Source organism: Talpa occidentalis, unplaced genomic scaffold, assembly GCF_014898055.3.
Source record: "Talpa occidentalis isolate TD23 unplaced genomic scaffold, MPIMG_talOcc4v2.1 talOcc4.15, whole genome shotgun sequence".
Taxonomy (NCBI): Eukaryota; Metazoa; Chordata; class Mammalia; order Eulipotyphla; family Talpidae; genus Talpa; species Talpa occidentalis.
In genome coordinates this window covers 80,700,295-80,719,661 of record NW_023601543.1, presented here as the reverse complement: position 1 = coordinate 80,719,661, position 19,367 = coordinate 80,700,295, and the positions used below count along the sequence as shown (strand labels likewise).

At 45.7% G+C, this 19,367-nt stretch overlaps 1 protein-coding gene across 1 annotated transcript in view; it reads left to right on the top strand.

Moving 5' to 3' along the window:
* Positions 1-19,367, top strand: part of NHS (NHS actin remodeling regulator) — a 275,890-nt gene that overhangs the window by 250,860 nt on the left and 5,663 nt on the right. The window contains 6 exon segments of the mRNA XM_054695827.1: positions 9,834-9,896; positions 11,882-12,074; positions 14,682-14,813; positions 15,630-17,381; positions 17,384-18,610; positions 19,117-19,252. Coding sequence (XP_054551802.1) covers positions 9,834-9,896; positions 11,882-12,074; positions 14,682-14,813; positions 15,630-17,381; positions 17,384-18,610; positions 19,117-19,252 — 3,503 coding nt within the window.

Sequence of the window (19,367 nt, the reverse complement as noted above, 5' to 3'; positions counted from 1 at the left end):
TTATCACACTGTGGCATCCAGGGATTTTAAAACAAAGACTGTCAAATTGTACTTTTCTTCTTAGCCAGGAAGTGCATTTGAAGGACAGAGGTCTTTCCAACAACCTTTTTGAGAAGTAAATGGAGGAAACTGACTCACCCTCAGACCTCCTTTGTCATAGTCCAGAGCTATAAACAATGCGTGTTTACTCTTGCATTTTCTATCAGGAAGAAAAAAAATCAGTCTTAGGGGAAAACGGCTTCTGAGAAAAGCTAAACGAGCTTACAGAAGAATTAGGAGACTGAGAAAGGAGTTCTGAGTCAGGAGAGAGGATTAAAGACTAGCGCTGACAGGAAGGGTATTTCAATACTGTTTAACCTGCTGGGGTGAGCAGTGCCTGTTCTCACTGCCTCTCGTCCGCCCCCGCTTTTCTCTTATCCAGCCTCTGCTCTCCTTCCCTTTCTTCATGGGGCTACCTCAGAGATTTCCTTTTTTCTTTTTTAACGGTACTGTATGTATTTGTATTTTTATTGCAGTAGCAGAGCATTATAATAGTACATAAGTTTCAGGCATGCATTGCTGAGAATCAACATGTGTAACTACTCCATTAAGTTCATCGCTAAAAGGCCAAATCTATTCTCATACGACTGGCCCGCTTTCCTGCCCTCCCTGCCCCTCCCTCCCTTCTCTTCTGGTGACCACTAATTGGTCTCACAGTCCAAAAGAATATTTTTGTTTTATTCAGTTCAGCAGCTTGTTTACTTTCTCCATATACCACATAGGACTGAAATCCTACAGTGTCTTTCTTTGAGTTATTTCACTTAGCATGATCCCTGCTGCGTCCATCCGTGTTGTTGCAAATGGCAGGATTTCATCTTTTTGTATAGCTGGATAGCATTTGAGATTTTTGATTTTCAATTGGTATGCAGAAGTGGAACTCACAAACCCTGACCAAGTGTTTCCTTTTCTGTAAACGAATTTCACATGCCACAGTGCCCAGACGGGTCTTATTTCACTTTTATAAAGTATCTTCATCGTTTTGCAAGCTCTGTCAGTTATTCCATTGTTTCACGTCCTGTCTCAAAACAGTTTCCCTCTTGTCTCCAAATTAAATGTCTCTTGCTTTAGCCTAGGTGTTTCCCTAATCTCATCTAGCTTGCTCCTTTAAACCAATTAAGAAAAACTCAAACCTTGATATGAGAAGCTTTGACATACAAATTCTTGCCCAATCCTAAACCTTCCATTACCAGTACAGTCTGGTCCTGACTTAGCTTTCTGGATAGATTTCCCACCTAGTCTTTGCACAGACCCTAGACCTCAGCCAAAGCAAACCACGCTTGCTTTCTGGAAAACACCCTGTGCTCCCGAAACATAATCTGCACTCGGAATGCCCTCTCTCCCATGTGGCCTCTCGTTTATTGCTTCATTTTTAAAAGAACGGAGCACCTACTATTAGTATTAGTTGGACTCGGAGGACACCAAAGCAAGTGTGACATGACAGGAAGGGTCCGTGGCTAGGACAGGAAATGATGTGGGCGGGAATCTCATCCCTGATTGGAGCGTGGCGTTGAGTGGGTGGGCGCTAGAATTACACTTCCCGGAAAGGTAGAATTTGAGAACGCCAGGCACGTGGTAGAATTTGAATGTGAATGCTGGGAGGCAAAGAGTTACACTGTGAGGAAACCACAGTGCAGCACACAGAGGCGGGAGGAAATGGAACGCTTACAGATGCATCGAACTACTTTTGTTTGCCTCAGTGTCTCAATAGGCCAGATCTTGAAGGATCTTGAATGTCAGACAAAAAAAAATCTCAATTTTTTTTCCATAGCCTCGGGAAATTACTGAAGGGTTTTGAGCTTGGAGATAACATCATCGGAAGACACTGGCCAGTGCATGTCTAGGATTCATTCCCTCTATTTCTAGAGGCTCCCTCTTGGATAGCGGAGCTGGGCTAGAGGACTCTGACATTAGTTTCAAATACAAGGTTGCAGGAGTAGTGGTGCCCATCACACTGCTTCTGGTCTTGGCAGGAGCCAGGTGGGTCTTGGCGCTGGTTGTTGCAAGTGTGGAGCTTTAATGGTAGCTGCTGTCCTGATACAGCATCTTTCTTGGAGCAAATGAGCACAGCACTTGGCATGTAGGATGATACAGCTATTGAGGCCCCTTTAATACTTTTTCCCTCCACATCCATTTTGAAGGGTCATGGGAAACAGTTTGCTTTTGAGACTATGTCAGCTCCCCTGCTCTGCCACAGCGGGGGGGGAGCACTGTCATCTCCCCACCCCTCAGACCAGCATGCTGGTTCATATTTTCCTGGTTGGACGAGGACCCGAAGTAGCAAATATTTAGATGCCTCAGACACAGCAAGCCGAGGGGGGATGTCTGTACCACGTGCTTTACTAGGAAGCTCCAGACAGGAAAACCGAGACCATAGCAGTTACTTCAGCAGATAGAAATCAATATATGGAAGTTAGGGTGAGACCAACAAGGCAAAAGGGGAAGTGAGGTGACGCAGAGACTGGGCTGTGGAAAGCAGCTAGCCCTCTAGGACAGAGCCTGCCAGGGAGCGCCCAGTGAAGAAGACAGGTCGACAGCGTCCCAGCATCACAGGGTAGGTTTGGTGCTGAATAGGTTTGGCGCCGGGAGGCAGTAGCATAATAGCTAATGAACGCATGAGCCAATGAGCCCAGCTTAGTTGAAATATGGTGAGAAATAAAAAGTAAAAATTCCTTGCTGCCTATTTTAGTTTTGAATTCTTTCTTATTTAACTCCTCGCCTGACTGGGACAGTCAAGAAAACCACTAGTCTGTACACATCACCACAGAATAGCCTCATAATGCTGTTCTCTTGCATGCCTGAGACACTTTCAGTGTGCAGGGTGTAAGCAGACAGTGGAATGCTGGTCACAGCCAAGGGGAGCGAATTACCCACACACGCAGCCTGGGTGGCAAAGGCACTCTGCTCAATGAAAGAAGCCCATCCCCAAAGGGATGGTTCCCTTTATAGGACATTTTCAGAAAGACAAAATGATAGAGTTGGAGAACAGATGTGTGGTTTCCAGGGCCCAGGCCTGGGGGGGCAGCGTGAGGAACTTTGGGGGTGATGGAAATGTTCTGAACCTTGATTGTGGTAGGGTTGGAGTCTGTGCATGCGAGAACATTCACAGAGCTGTCCCCAAAATGAAGAGTCCAAAACAAAAAAAGGGAACAAAGGAGAGGCAGGCTGCATGGCCTATGTGTACAGAGGTCTTTTTCTCCTTTTAAATTTGCTGTGGGAAGGTCAAGTATGATGTTACATAGTTTTTGCCACATCTGGCCTGAGTTATGAGTGAGGAGCGTCACTTGGGGTGAGAATGACGTGCACCTAGTGCCTCTGAGTCCCCAGCCCAGGACAAGGCAGGATGGTGCTGGGGAGGGAGGCATTCACCCAACTGGGGGCTGCTCCGACTCCCCCAGCCAGCTCCTTGGACTTGGATGAGAGTATTTGTGCTCTCCACAGTAGTTCAAAGCCGACTTCTTCCCAGCGCTTCAAAGCCCATTCATGCCATTGATTTGGTGCTAGCAACCTCTGAGGACTGAGAGCTGAGTGGTCCTTGGCAGTGGCCCGGCTCATTGGCAAAGCTGGCGATGGGATGAATGAGATTCTCGCTGGCACCGACATCACAGCGCTCAAGCCCGGTGGGCCTTGCTTTGTCTTCTTCCTGACCGTCTAGAGCAGCAGTAGGAAGTGTCCTCCCTCCCTCTTGTCCATTCATGTGGGGACTGCTTTGCACACACACCTCAGAAGGGAATTTTGTTGTGCACCGCACATTTCAACGGCTTCATTAATAGGATACGATTAAACAGAGTGTTCTTGAATTTCAAAATACATAAAACCATCTTGCATTCCATCATCCTAAGAATTTTCATCCGGTCCTAGCTGAGATCTTTAAAAGGAGATTCTTTGCCGGACACCCTCCCTTTCTCTCTCGGGGTGCAAGTTGCTCCATCGCCCCTGCCCAACAAGCTCTGCTCCCCAGGGACAGGACTCACCCCAGGACATCTCTCAGTCTATCAGCAGGAGGGACTGAGACATGAAGGAGCAGGAGCGTGTGCTCTTTGGCATCTGGCTTCTTTCACCCCACATGCTTTTCTGGGGTCAAGGCGGCATGGGTTTTCTTTATTGCTGCATGGTATTCCATTGCGTGACTACAGTGTTTCATAACGTGCTGATCCAGTCTGCTGTTGGTATATATTTGCATTGTTCCTTGTAGTGGGTTGTGGGCATTTTTTTTTTGGCTTTTATAAATAAAACTGCTATCAATATTTTTGTGCAGAACTTTTTGTGGGCATACTTTTCTTAAGCCCTGTGAACCTGAGAGGTAATTAAAGGGTCGACACACAGTTAAGTTTATTGGATACTGCAGTTTCCAAAGTGGCTATAGCAACTGATGAGAGTTCTAGTTTCTCCACATCTGTGCCCATTCTTGGTGATATTAATCTTTTAAATTTTAGCCCTGCTAGTATGTAGTAATATGTCATTGTGGTTTCCATTTGAATTTTCACTAGGAAATTCCATTAAGTGCCGTTGCACATGCCCAGGGGTCTTTGGTATGCTCTCTTTTGAGGAAGTGGTGGTGGCACCATCTGCCAGGGAAGAGGAGTAAAGGCACGATTTGGAAAAGCAGACTCATCAATGATAAGGCTGTTTTTCTCAGCCCTAAATACTTAAGCACTGTGGTGTTTCCAATAGATATTAATGTATAAAGTGGTTAGCAGATGAACCCAGGAGGCACCAGTTCCTCTCTTCTAGCTTACAACTATCTTCCAGAATTCTCCTTCAGAGGTATATTGCTCTGGGTGTACACTAGGAGTTCTCCGCGTGCTAATGTGAGTGCATCTGGGTTGTTTTTTTTTTTCCTGGCCTCCCTGGTGGCTGGGAGTGCAGTGTGAAGAGCTTGGGCCATCCGGGTGCTGCGTTCAGAGCCTTTGGGGAGGCATGAAGCCCTGGCTACCCCAAGACAGTGGTGACAAAGGCTAAACCCGAAATGGGAAGAAAGGCTTAGATCACAGACAGAATGGGATGTGCCAAAAACTCTTACTTCCTTTATCATCTTGTTCCTTTCCCATGGTTGTTTACATTGGTAAGGGCTGAAGCTAAGATAGAAGAAACAGGAAGTGCAGGATGAGTTTAAGATAATGTTATAAGACATATTTGGAAAATAAAAACACAGTGCCAGCCAGTGGGAGACTTTGGGACAGTCTTGAGGAAATAAAAGTGCTATGGAATTGTAGCAGCAAGAGTGATATGTGAAGGAGGCATTGCCAGACTCCTTTAAGCCTTCCAGAAGGATCATCGCACCTCATATTTATGTATAACACATGCATACTCTCCAGCAAAGAAAAATGTGAGGCAGACAAGGTCCCTTCCATCTCACAGACAGGCTATAATAGGAGCAGAAATGCAGGGACTGGGTCTAAGGACAAGTAAGTACCGTGGTGGAATGAGAGTAATATTCCAGATCGCGGGGAACCGGGTGTGGCTTGCAATGGACGTCTTTCCTCTAAGTTTTAATGCCTGTATTTGAATATACCAAGCCATCCATTCTCCAGTGAAGATTTCTCATGTTTTAGACAGGATGATAGTAATAAATCAGCTCTGAAAGTCGACTGCTATAAATGCCATGTGGTATTGGTTAGATCACAAGCCAAAGCCAATTTTTCAAAACATTTCCTGCTGGAATACCCACAACATTTTAACAGATGTCTTTTGGAAAGTTTTGCAGCAAAATAAGCCCCCATCAGCATATAAAATGAAACCTAAAAGAAGGTAAAATATGGAGTGGAAGGATTCTTTTTTTCTTTTGGCAGGAAGAGAAAAGTTGGGGGAAATCTTGAGATCTCTGCAGAAATGTTTGTTCATTGCCACAAAAGTGAAGAAATGAACTTTTGTCACACACACACCAGGGAAAGATTGGGGGTTGGAAAATATTCTTTCATTATTCACCAAATACGTTTCTTTGACTGATCTGCAGTCTAATGTCTGTTATTTCTTGTTCTGAACACTTGTCTTAAGTATCACCGTAGCTTTTGTTGAAGCTGTTTCATGGGAAGCTTTGGAAAAGATTCGGGGATAATTGATGGGGCCAGTAAGGCCAGAAATGGGACAAAAATCATCCAAGAAGCATCTTTGTTAGGGACAAGCTGGACATGATGGGCGGTGGCTGATTCCAAAATGGTGCCTCTCAGAATCAGTGACAGAAGGGCCAGAGGGGAGCCTGGAAAAGAAAAGAGAAATTTCTTCTTCTTTGTTGTTTTTTTTTTTTTTTTGGCATTTTCTCCAACATTTTATAATGGAAAGTTGAAAGAATTTTGCAGTGAACTACTCATGAGGGAGAAATTATTTATCTGACAATTTGTTTCCGCTGAGGCCGATTCTGACCCTCATCACACATGATCTTGAATGAATAACTGATTGGCCTAGTTCCCCATACACTTGTTCTGGGGGAGTGCTGTTCCTGCATGGAGCGGAAACTCTCAAAGCAGGAAGCCTGTGAGTCTGTCTCTAGCATCTGTTGTTTTGAATACTTCTGGCTCATACTGGCTCCTCTCCTCCTTGCTTTGTTACCTTTCACTTTATGCTGGATGTTGTACTGATTTAGCGGGGATTTTTGTTTGCTTCTGCCAGGCACGTGGAGCATTACTGAGGCAGTAGGAATACAGTTAAGAACAAGAAGGGGTTCCTGCCCTTGCAAGTCTTATTCTGAATAAGCAATAGTACTCATTTCGTTCCCACAAACTTGATCGGCAGGCGGCTTTGCCTGACTTTTTGCACCTGCACCTTTCAGGAGTAGCATGCTCTGCCATGCAGATATCCTGAGGTAGCAGCTCTCTTGCAGGTTTATTTCATAGATAATTTGAGGGAAAAAAATTCTATGACTGGATCATTGTATTCGCCATATAAAAATCTAATCAGAAATAATCACAACAATTTTGCTTCCTTTGACCAAACACCCCAGAAAGGGGATGCTTTAAAACACTACCCGAAGGCAGTTACTAATTCGTGGCCCATTTGAATATTATAAGACAGTCCACAGACCCATCTGCGGGGACCTGAACACAGGGCACCAGCCTTGCAAATCCCAGCTCAAGGGCACCCGCTTTAGCTAAACCCCCCGCCAAAAGTCGGAGTCACTTGACTGAGAAGGGACCTTCAGTGGCGCCCTCCCATGGAGACCTTGATTTACTGCGCTCTGGCCATCCTTAGCCACTTCCCAGAGTTAACTTACTGTCTCTCTAACGGAATGGAAAGTGTTTCCAAACAGAGGAGAAAGAAACACCACTCCTCAGCTCTCACTCCTGAAAAGCACAGGGGATTTCAAACTACCCAAATGAATATATTAATAGTCATACGTTGATGTGTTCTCTACCCTGCCATTTCCTGCGGTGTAATTATATAAAATATTCCACAAGCCACCACCACCAAGACCTTTGGTTTCTTGGAAAGAGGCACCTTTTCCATGTGGGTCGTGTTTCCAGGCTCCCTTTTCCCTGCCGCCCTGAGGTTTCTATTTTGCATGCCTTAATGTCTTACCAGAGAGCCAGGTTAGTGCCTGGAGCCAGCCACCTAGCCGCCGTCAAAATGGTCGCTTTCAGTGAGACGTCCACATCCATCCAAATCCTTTGTCTTAAATGAGACCTAGATCAAAACTAATTGCATTGTATCCTGGATTTCTTGGATTAAATTTTCTCTTATTCCTCAAGAAGCGTTGCGAAGCATTCGTTTCCTTTCTTTACAACGTGCTAGTTAATTGTGCTTTTGGTTTTTACCTGTACAGTCTGACCGAGGGTCGCTATTTTCACATTGGTGGAGTTAATTCAATGCAGTATCAGCCATGTCTGTTGCCAATGAAATGATGTATGTGTTTGTATGAATATGAAGAAGAAAAACTTACATGGGCCTAAAAAGATGGCATTTGTTTTGCTTAAAAATTAATGAGCAACCTCTTATTTATAAAATTAAAAATATCAGGAACAGGCTGGGTAGGTGTTCCCTCCAAATTATAACTAAGAAAACTGCACTGTCAGGGTTGTTAGTAATAAAACTGGAATGGGCATGATATGAATTCAGGAAAGTTTACTTCAAAACCTGAAAAAAAATTTAATGAGCAACTCTGTTAGTTAAAACTTAGAAACTTAGAGAAGAATTAGATCTTGAACCCCCCCCCCCATGCACGTCTACCATAAATTTAAGAATACCTCCCATGGTGGCGCAGCGGTTGAGCGCTGGGTTGCAAAGCTGCCCGCGGCATCTGCAGTGCCTGTTCGATCCCCGGCTGCCAGGCGAGGGTCCCACATGGCGCGCAGACCTCTCCTGCTGCCCACTGCTCCCCTGAGCAGTGTACTTCGGACCTTCTGCTTGTTCTGCTCCCTGCTCTGGCTCTGGTGAATTCTCTCACCTCCCGCGTTTCTGACTGTACCCAGTGCTTGTATAAATAAATGTCAATCTTAAAAAAAAAAAAAATTTTATAAAAAAAAAAAAAAAAAAAGAATAACTAGGCCCAGCGTAGGTTGATACTGAGCCTCTGTTGGAATCGAGTGTTGCTTGTGGTTTCTTCTGTTTGCACAAAGATGCAAGTACCTTTAGATTTTCCATGTCTGCTTCCTCCTGAGGCCATATGAACCACCCTTTGAGCACCAAGGGTCCCATTGCAGTGGTGGTGTCATCCAAGGGCACAAGAAATTGGTTGAGCTATTTAACACTGGGGGAGGCATTTTGCCAGTGCCACAGAAGACTGAAAAAAAGGGAAAATTTAAATAGGGTTCCTGACCTCTAGGAATTCGTCTCGAATAGATAAAAAAGATGCATCCGAGGATCATTCACATTACATTAAAGCAATGCGCTGTGGAAAGTGCTAGAACAGAGCCCCATTTGATTCCAATGCTGATGTGGTCTAAAAGAGTTTCAGTATCTGTCTTGGTAGAGAAGACAAGGGATTCTAGTTACCAGATTATATTCCACGTAGGGCTGGCGACATAATTTGTGGGGCCCAGTGCAAAATGAAAATGCAGGGCCCCTTATTGAAAAAAAAAGAATTTCACAACAGCGACAGCATTAAATCAAGCACAGAGTCCTGAGCACGGGCCCCTTGTGACTATGGAGGTCACGTGGCCATGAAGCTGACCCTCTCTTCAAATACACTCTGTGAATATGTGAAAGAGGCAAATTTCAAGCAGTCCAGAGGAGGGAGTTTTGCACAGGAAGTTTTCTTCCTTCAAGAAAGTCCTTCCTTTCTTACTTCAAGTAAGTTCACAGGAAACTAAAATCACTCTAAGGCAAACTAGCAAATGGGATGTAAAAGATAAAAAAGTTAAGATTAGCAGAGACAATTTCACAACTACAAGGTAAGTGTAATAATAGTAGCAACTGAGATAGTATGCATAGAGCTTATTAAGTTCCAGGATTCTTCTAAGTCTGTTATCTATATTTACTCATTTAATCCTCAAAACAGCCCTGGAGGCTAGATCCTATTATTTCCCCTATCTCTGGGCTGAGCTTAGAGGTTGAGAAATTGCCCTGGTCTCTAGCAAATACATGGCAGAGCCAGAATTTGAACCCTTTAGTTCCAAAGTCTGTGCTCTCAACCACTGTTGATACTGCCTCTCCTGAAATAAAGATGCATTGGGGAGGCAGGGAGGGAGGGAGGGGGTAGGCAGGGAGGGAGGGAGGGAGGGAGGGGGAGGCAGGAAGGGGGGAGTTGTCGCAGTAGATTCATTCTCTAATACCACAGCCTTGGCTGGACGAAGCAGGGCATATTATGTGTTGTGTGCATGTTTTTACTTTTTTCTTTTTTTTTCTGCATTTCATGTTCATAGTTTAACAGCACGCGTTCGCCCTCCCCCACTGAGTGTTGCCACATGACCCCATGGAGTAGAAAGGTACTGGTCCCGAAACGTGCCATCACAGCCCTGCCCCACTCTCTCCAGACACTTTAACTTTCTTCTCTCTTCTAATTTTATGGCCAACTCTGATGCTTCTCACTAACTGGTTTTCTTTTCCACCCATTTAAAGCGCGGTGTTTTCCGATCTTGAATGAAGTAAAAGTCATTTACACAGCCGTACCCCTGGCTTTCCCCCCTCAAGTTGCAATGAAGGCTGTGCTTGAGACACCCTCCTGGACTTTGTAGTTCGGAGGAAAGAAATTCCAACTTGCCCTGTATTTCTCAGAACCCTAAAGCTTCAGCTTCTCAAATCAAAACAGGGAACGGGACAAAAGGATTCTCTGGCCGGTTGTCCCAGTCGCCACCAAATAAAAAGTGCTGTTGGCTGCTGCTTGGTCTGCAGTCAGGTCACTGGTCTGGCTTTGTGTCCAGCTGCATTGTTATTCAAGGAAAGGATCGCCTACAAAATGTGGCCCTGGTGGTGGGGTTGCTCTCCAGCTCTTGCTCCCTCTCCCTCTCTTTCTGTCTCTTTTGCATGAACCAACTTTTTTTTCCTTTTTGGAAGTTACCTAGGAAACAAAGTCTTTTGTGCTCCAACTTTATTTGAGCTACTCGCTTCACTGGGAAACTGCACAAAAGCTGAAGAGAGAGAAGGTTGCAATGTTTTACTAAAATGTTCATAGTGAACACGTTTTTTTCCAAGGGGGGAATCATATTCTGTTGGGTGTGTTGGGGGGCTTTGCAGATACCGCTGACAAGGTAAGCAAATGCTGGGGGTTACTTTAAATTAGTACTTTAAATAAGGCTCTGGAATCTTCTCTTTAAGGGGACTTGAACACAGTTCATTTGACAATATGTGAAATCTTCCGAGTCAGCAGGGCATAATGCTTCCAAATGTGAGGATGAGAATTTCTTTAAAATGATTCTGATTTTAGAACAGAATGTTATTAAAATTGAACTGGAGTAAGAGGAAAATATTTATTTCACACCCATCTTTCTCCAAATTGTGTGAAGAAATAAAACTAGGGTCTATGGGGAAAACTGGGTCTTTTAATCATCTGCTTTAGAGACCCAACCCTGAAATCAGGATCGAGATGAAGTCTTTTTAATAATCTGGCCTAGGAGCTCAACACTGAACTAAAAGTTAGATAATATAAATATCTATTGAAGGTTTGAATGGAGAATTTTCAAATGTCATATATAAGTGAAGGCCTCTAACTACACAGTTGGAAGGGAAACCTCACACTGTGAAGCTGAAAAAATTAAAGTAGGACTGTTTTACTGTCCTGAATTTGAAAAAGAGACCCCCCCCCTTAGATGGCGCCCCCACTGTAGCCCCAAGAACCGCATTTATATTTTCCTCTGTGGTTGGTGGGGGGAGATTCCTAGTCATCATTTGGCTTTTCCATGTGTACTGGGTGTTGATGAAATTGTGGCTTTAAAAATGTAATTCGCTAGCCCTGCAGTTCTGCAGTAAAAGTGACTCCTTGTGTTTGAATCCTGCCTGTCAGGTTAGGTTGGCTTGCCCTTCAGGTGATATGTTCTGGAATGTCTCCTGACTCCAGGTTTTCTGAATCTTTTCATGGGCATCTAAATCATCATCTCCCCTTGACCCTAGTCAACCTGAGCTCTCTAGACTCAGCAGGAATTTGTGGCAAGATAGATGTCCAGAAAGCAGCTCTGCCTCTCACTGGGTTAAAGGCTCATTTTTCTTCAGTTTTAAGTTTGAGGATTTCTGGCTCTCTGTCTCTCCTTTTAATTCCATTTGACCTGAAAAGCATGTTTATTTAACCCCCTTTTCCCTTTTCTGTTGCTTAACTATTGAAATAACTTTTAATTAGTTGTGCTTCCTATTTCTAGGAATTCTCCTTTCACCTAAAAGCTTATTTCTGACCTCATTTTTCTTAACTAAACATGAGTCAGTTAATTAAACTGCGATGCTCAGATCTCGATGGCTGAGTCTGAATGTGCTTCCTTTACAGTCCCATCCCCCGGAGGACGAAGATACGGATGTCACATTAGGGCAGAGGCCGAAAAACCCGGTACACAATATCCCCTCGACACTGGACAAGCAGACCAACTGGAACAAAGCGTTACCTCTGCCCACACCGGAGGAGAAGATGAAGCAAGATGCCCAAGTGATTTCTTCTTGCATTATCCCCATCAACGTGACTGGTACCATTCAGTTCTGTTCTTAGGGGTGGTCGGGTCAGCATATTCTGTGTAGTAAATATGTTCAAAGCCTGTGTTGCTGGGTGTCCCAGTTTCATTCTGTTTTGTAAACAGGTCATACCTTTTTCCATCAGAATACAATTCAGAGGATGTTCAATCTGCTTGTGTGAGGTTTTGAACATCAGAACATCAATTTGCATATGTGCTGCTAGGCTGCTTGTTATGTAAATGATGGACAGTTTCTTTTTTTTTTTTTTTTAAAAAGTCACCAAATAGTAATTTGGCCTTAGCTAACTGAAATAATGGAGAAAGCGGCAGTGATTAATCATAGGATGATGAGGCGTAGCACTGCCAGGAAGAAAACAAACCTCAGGTTTCTCAAACTGCAGGTAATGAACCTGTAGGTCAACTATAAAATTTGTCTTTATGTGTTCTTTGAGGAAGGCAGACTTGATTGAAAGATTATTTAAGCTTCTGCATTGATGCAGTATGTGGTTGCATACACGAAGGCTGAGTTTACTCTAAACCAGACAGATGGACCCCACTCGGCTTTCCTCCTCCTGTGTGTTGAGAGGCTAGGTCACGTGTAAAGTCTGTCGGACTTTTCTTCAGAAGTTTATAGGTAGCAATTATAAATTCCCTAATTGGATCTGATATTCTTAGTGGTAAGTAAAATAATGAAAAATAGTCTAACGTTCAAAGGTGGAGGTTAAATGATTTATCCACTGGGCTTTCTTTAAACATCTCTCATAGTTATATTTTAACTACTATTTTTGTATATCAAAAATTTCAAAAAGGCCATCTCATGACTGATTTGCACCCTGGCGCCATGTGGCAGATTGCATGTTGCTCAGGATGCGTGGGAGACACGGCTATTATGAACCCCACTCTGATTTCTCTTGCCTAAAGTGGGAAGCAAATGTTGGGACATTTGCATCTGGGACAGATATTATTTCCTTCCTGAAAACAAAAAAAAAAAAAAATAAAGAAGAAGAAGAAGAAGGAGCTGTAGTTGATTGGCTGGTGGTGGGAGTAAAGGTTCCTGATGACCTATTGAACTTGTAGGTAAATTATTCTAAGGAAGTGTACTTATCTGATCTCCGTAATCTAAATGGGATGAATTAGGAGATCATTTTGGCACCCCCTTAAACTAACTTTCAGTTCTGGGAACATCTGATTGTTAGCAGCACCAGCTTTCTTCATGGCACTGTAAGTAAAATCTTGTTTTCCAATTTGGTTTTTTGATTATGGGTCTCACGGTTAAGGGAAAGAGGAAGGTCTTTCCTCTGCTTTCATGCAGGCAATCTCAAACGAACACGCAGGTTCTATGTGGATTCACAAGCTTTAATGAGAAAGTTGTGAGTCATGTAACACAAAATGCGTGTGCCTGTGTGCCATGTGTTGTATGCTTATTGCGATTAGAATGAAGGATTTTAATTTTGGTTGGAACTGAGAATGGAAAATTCCATTGGCACGGTTTTCCCGATAATATAATTATTCATCATATCTCACACAGACTTTTCAAAGTGAATTCTAGAGACTGTTGTTACTGGGATGCTAAGCAGACCTCAAACTGCTTCATTGTTTAGCTGAGCCAAGGCCTGACATGCCATCCTGCGCCTTGTTTAACAATCTGGATAAAGCATGAGGTGAACCGACTCCAAAGCACTTGTGGTATCGGGCTTTCTGTGCACGGCTCACTCTGAAAAACCCACGGTGTGTGCTGGAGCCGGACTGGCGTTTGAGTTCCTCCCCTCCGCCCGCCCGCAGGCTCTAGTTTGATAGGACAGCATGTTGTGTCAAAAAGGTGACTGTGGAGAGAGCAACTAACAAACATGACGATTCACCCTGTATTTATTAAAGCAAACAGACACACCTTGCACAGACTGGGAACTCCAGCATTATTAGCAGTTGGAACAGACGGTAGATCCGTGGAAGTGTGGAAGCGAGGAAGGCCTTGTACTTTTATTTTATAATGAGAAGACACCACTAAACTGAAAAGCATCCAATTTAGTCAGTAGGAGAAAGTAAACAAAGTTACATGGTGATTAAAAAAAATCTTTAGGCTGTTGTTTCCTCACAGCAAGTGTGTGTGTGTGTGTGTGTGTGTGTGTATCTAGGGTTTGGGCATAGTGGGTGGAAGGGAAAGAACCCTCGCAAAGAGGCTTTTAATGCAGAAATGGGTCAGGATGTGTTAGCTGAACTAATTCAGGTTAACATCTTGGCTACGAAGCGACTACGCAATGACACCAGCTTCGGGAAACCCAGAAATAGACCAGTAAATAATGGCAACTGAAGGTTGCAAGTCCTTACGGAGCCATTTCTGTGGGCGATGCTTTGGTGTTATTTTCTCTCCTCTTTCTTTTGCTTTTCCTTCTTTACCGGCTACTTTTGGCAGTGCATGCTGCTGCGGGGAACTGCCCGGAGACGCGAAGGGTAAAGTGCTGCAGCCTGGTTTAAATAAGGGCTGAAGACAGGCTCCCTTATGTTTGTCCACAGGCTTAGTCCAAACTCTTCCTTTACATTTAGTCATAAATATCACTGTGTTCCACGCAAATCAAATTTGTTTGCCATTTCTAAAGGCTAATGAGACCTGTTTGTGGGTTGCAGGAGTTGGTTTTGACAGAGAGGCGAGTATACGCTGCTCTCTCGTTCATTCACAATCTGTACTACAGCGGAGACGAAAACTGAGGAGGAGGAAGACCATCTCGGGTATCCCCAGAAGAGTCCAACAAGAAATAGGTGTGGTATAAAAATACTAATGGTTAACATTCTGTTGGGGTGCAGATTTAACCAGCTTTCTTAAGAGGTCAGCACTGAGACGCGGAGAGGTTTTGACATGGTGTGTACTCGTGTCGTGTCCAGCAAAGCAGGTGGTCTTGCTTTTTAAATTTCTGCTCTGGACTGTGAAGGTTTGACGTCACAGATTTAGGCATCTACATTCGGGTCTTCTGGCTGACGTGTAATATTTTGCTAATTATTAAAAGTTTTAGTCACGTGGACATTATGAATAAAAAAGTAACAAGAGCCAATGAAAGATGCTTTTAGCAAAGTACATCTTTGTTTGAAATCTCCTTATTCAAGCATATTCAGTTATACCTTGAATATTGATAAGGTGATACCCTTGGTGACATTTGTAAAATTTTTGCTGTTCAGTGTGTTTAGGGTATCTCTTCTTATGTTATTAGTATTATCATAATCATTATCGTTATTATAGCATCTCTTCAAAACAAGAGTTTTATTTCTTATAATGAATTCTATGACTTTTATCATTATGTTTATAGTGCAAGATAATAATGAATAGTGGTCAAGAATATAAAATGTACATTAGTTAAAAAAATAGTAATCCCTTATTGGAGCAAAGTAATTTGATAGTAAAGAGAGTGAAATCTCTTTGTACACTTGCATACATACGCATTACATGGAGAGAGAGAGAGAGAGAGAGAGAGAGAGAGAGAGAGAGAGAGGGCGTCCCCCAAAACCTTTTGACTTTTTCCGAAGAAGGTCTGGTAGTCTGCTGATGTAAAAACATCTCACTCTGCTTTCCACGTGCCCTAGATTCTGATGAATCGCCAGTGGCCAGGGAGAGGAACGTGATCGTGCACACGAATCCAGACCCTTCCAACACTGTCAATAGGAGGTCTGGGACCAGGGACTCCGAGTGCCAAACGGAAGACATTCTGATTGCTGCCCCGTCCAGAAGGAGAATCAGAGCTCAGCGGGGTCAAAGCATCGCCGCTTCCCTTTCGCATTCAGCTGGGAACATTTCCGCGCTGGCAGACAAAGGCGACACCATGTTTACTGCTGCCGTGAGCAGCCGCACGAGATCTCGGAGCCTTCCTCGGGAGGGCAACAGAGGTGGGGACGCTGAACCCCAAGTCGGTGCTAAACCCTCAGCATATGAAGAGGGGGAGCCTTTCGGGGGTGACCGAGAAAGAACCTCTAATGAGTGCAGTGAGGCCCCAAGCAGCCCGAGCGCGCAGGAGCATCAGTCCGCCATGGGCCTGGCCTGCTCCCAGCATCTGCACAGCCCCCAGCACAAGCTGAGTGAGAGAGGGCGGTCCCGGCTGTCCCGGATGACTGCTGACTCTGGCAGCTGCGACATCTCCTCCAACTCCGACACCTTTGGGAGCCCCATCCACTGCATCTCCACGGCTGGCGTCCTCCTCAGCAGCCACATGGACCAGAAGGACGACCACCAGTCATCCAGCGGCAACTGGAGTGGCAGCAGCTCCACGTGCCCGTCGCAGACCTCAGAGACCATTCCTCCCGCAGCTTCTCCTCCCCTCACGGGCTCTTCGCACTGTGACTCGGAGTTGTCCCTGAACACGGCCCCTCACGCAAACGAGGACGCCAGCGTCTTCGTGACAGAGCAGTACAGTGAGCACCTGGATAAAGCGAGAGGCCACCGGGCCAACTCCTTCACCTCCACTGTGGCCGACCTGCTGGACGATGCTAACAACAGCAACACCAGCGACAGCGAGTGGAATTATCTGCACCACCATCACGATGCCTCCTGCCGCCAGGATTTCAGTCCTGAGCGCCCCAAGGCCGACAGCCTGGGCTGCCCCAGCTTCACGAGCATGGCCACTTATGACAGCTTTCTGGAGAAGTCTCCGTCAGACAAAGCGGACACTAGCTCTCACTTTTCGGTGGACACGGAAGGATACTACACCTCCATGCACTTTGACTGTGGTCTCAAGGGCAGCAAGAGTTATGTCTGCCACTACGCAGCCCTGAGCCCAGAGAATGGCCAGGGGGTAGGGGTTCCTCCTCCTCTTCCAGACTGTACCTGGCAGGACTACTTAGACCACCGGAGGCAGGGGAGACCAAGCATTTCTTTCAGGAGACCAAAGGCAAAGCCAACCCCACCTAAGCGTAGCTCTTCGCTGAGGAAGTCCGATGGAAGCGCAGACATTTCTGAGAAGAAAGAACCAAAGATAATGAGCAGCCAGCTCCTGCCTCACACTTCCAGGGAAATGAAGCTGCCTCTTGATTTCTCCAACACGCCCTCTCGAATGGAAAATGCCAATCTTCCCGCCAAGCAGGAACCTTCTTGGCTGAACCAGAACGAACACGGGATGAAGGAACCTCAGCTGGACGCTTCAGATATTCCACCGTTTAAAGACGAAGGTGCTGAATCCCCTCACTATGCAGACCTCTGGCTTCTCAATGACTTAAAAACAAATGATCCTTACAGGTCTTTGTCGAATTCGAGCACGGCCACGGGTACCACAGTTATCGAGTGCATCAAGTCTCCGGAGAGCTCGGAGTCCCAAACATCCCAGTCAGAATCAAGAGCTACCACCCCTCCCTCCCTTCTGTGGACAATGAGTTTAAACTTGCTTCGCCAGAAAAGCTGGCAGGCTTGGCGTCGCCGTCAAGCGGCTACTCCAGCCAGTCCGAAACGCCGACGTCCTCGTTCCCGACTGCCTTCTTCTCTGGGCCGTTGTCTCCTGGAGGCAGCAAAAGAAAACCAAAAGTCCCAGAAAGGAAGTCCTCCCTCCAGCAACCCTCTTTGAAAGATGGGACCCTCTCCCTGAGCAAGGATCTCGAGCTCCCAATTATACCTCCAACCCATCTTGACCTAAGTGCTCTTCACAACGTCTTGAATAAACCATTCCACCACCGCCACCCCCTGCATGTCTTCAGTCACAATAAGCAGAACCCCGCGGGAGAAACGCTGAGGTCCCACCCCCCGCCGTCCCTCGCAATTACCCCGACAGTCCTGAAATCTGTGAACCTTAGGTCCATCAGCAAGTCCGAAGAAGTAAAGCAAAAGGAATGCAACAGTACGGATCTCCCCTACTTAGAGGACCGAGCTCTCCCGATGGCGGCCCTGTGTCCGGGTAAGATCAGGCCGCACGCGGCCAAGAAATCCCTGTCGCGTCAGTACTCCACTGAAGAAACCATCCTGTCCTTTTTGGACTCCTCCGCCGTTGAGATGGGCCCAGAGAAACTGCAGTTAGAAAAAACCCGTGCTTTTGATGTGAGCAATCACTGCGAGCCAGAAGCGGTGCCCCTGGCTGGTAGCAACCTTCCAGATTCAAGTGTCACAAAAGACCAAATGCACGCGGAGAGCGCACCTGGGCCAGACAGCACGCCGAGCGCAAACTGTGACCTCCCCGCAGAAGGGTTTCAGAGGGTTTCTGCTGCCCGCCCCGGTGATCTGGATGGCAAATTGATGCCATGTGGAGCTGGTCTGGGTGGAGCCCGGGCGCAGGCCCAGCAGGCCCCCGGTGCAGGTCGGGAGGACGGTGCACACCCTGAGTCTGGGGATGCGCTCACACCTCAGCCGCACTTGCCAGCTGGAGCTGTGGACATAAGCGGTCAACTTAGGCATCCCTTTGGCGTGAGCCGCTACCATGACAAAGTGCCTGGGAACACCAGCCTTGAAGCAGAGCTGTCAGCTGCAAATTCAGGCCCTGACCCACGTTCTGAACAGGAAAATATTGCTTCAGGTATTTCAGCCAAAAGTGCCTCTGAGAACAGCGGAGCAGAGGACTCCCCTGGAAGCCTGGATGAGGCGTCATTGAAAGGTCAGTTGTGGACACCTTGTTTGTCAGGCCAGAAAGGTGACTGGCACTTCCTGGGGTTTTTCTTTCCCACATTCCCTGAGATCCCATACAGCCCTGGGAGCTGGTTCCCCTCCACTACTTCTCACTTACAAAACAGTTGAGATCAAACTTTTGTATTGCGGGCCCACGCTGTGACAGACAGCACCCTCAGTGTATAAATGGCAACTGGGGGGAGAGGGGTGGCGGGGAGGGGCCCAGTGGCTTAGGGCAAAGGACAACGGGTGAATGGGTGCTTTGGTGGTAGCTGTGTTGGCGTGACATACATCTGAGGGGATGTGAACCTATTCCCCTGAATCACAGTGTTGTAAACCAGTGTAACTTCCATAATGAATGAATGAAAGAATGAATGAATGAATAAAAATGGCAGTAAGGTAATTGTCATTTCTTTGTCTCCTGAGTCAGGGAAGCCCAGCAGGGTAATTTGCTGGGTAATTTCCTCCTAAAGATAATTTTATTCTTCATTTAAGAATCGTCACCAGATGGCTCTCTGACCTCACCGCTGAGTGAAGACTCTCAGGCGGAAGCGGAAGGTGGGTTCCCAACGAACCTCGTGTCTCCAAACAAACCTCGAACAACAGAGGATTTATTTGCGGTCATTCACAGGTGAGGAAACCAAAGCTCTTGCTTTTCACAGAGCTTCTCTTCAGATGCAAAGATGGGAAAGCCCCATGTACTTGTGATACATCCAGCAAAGACAAAAACAAAGGAAAGTTATTTT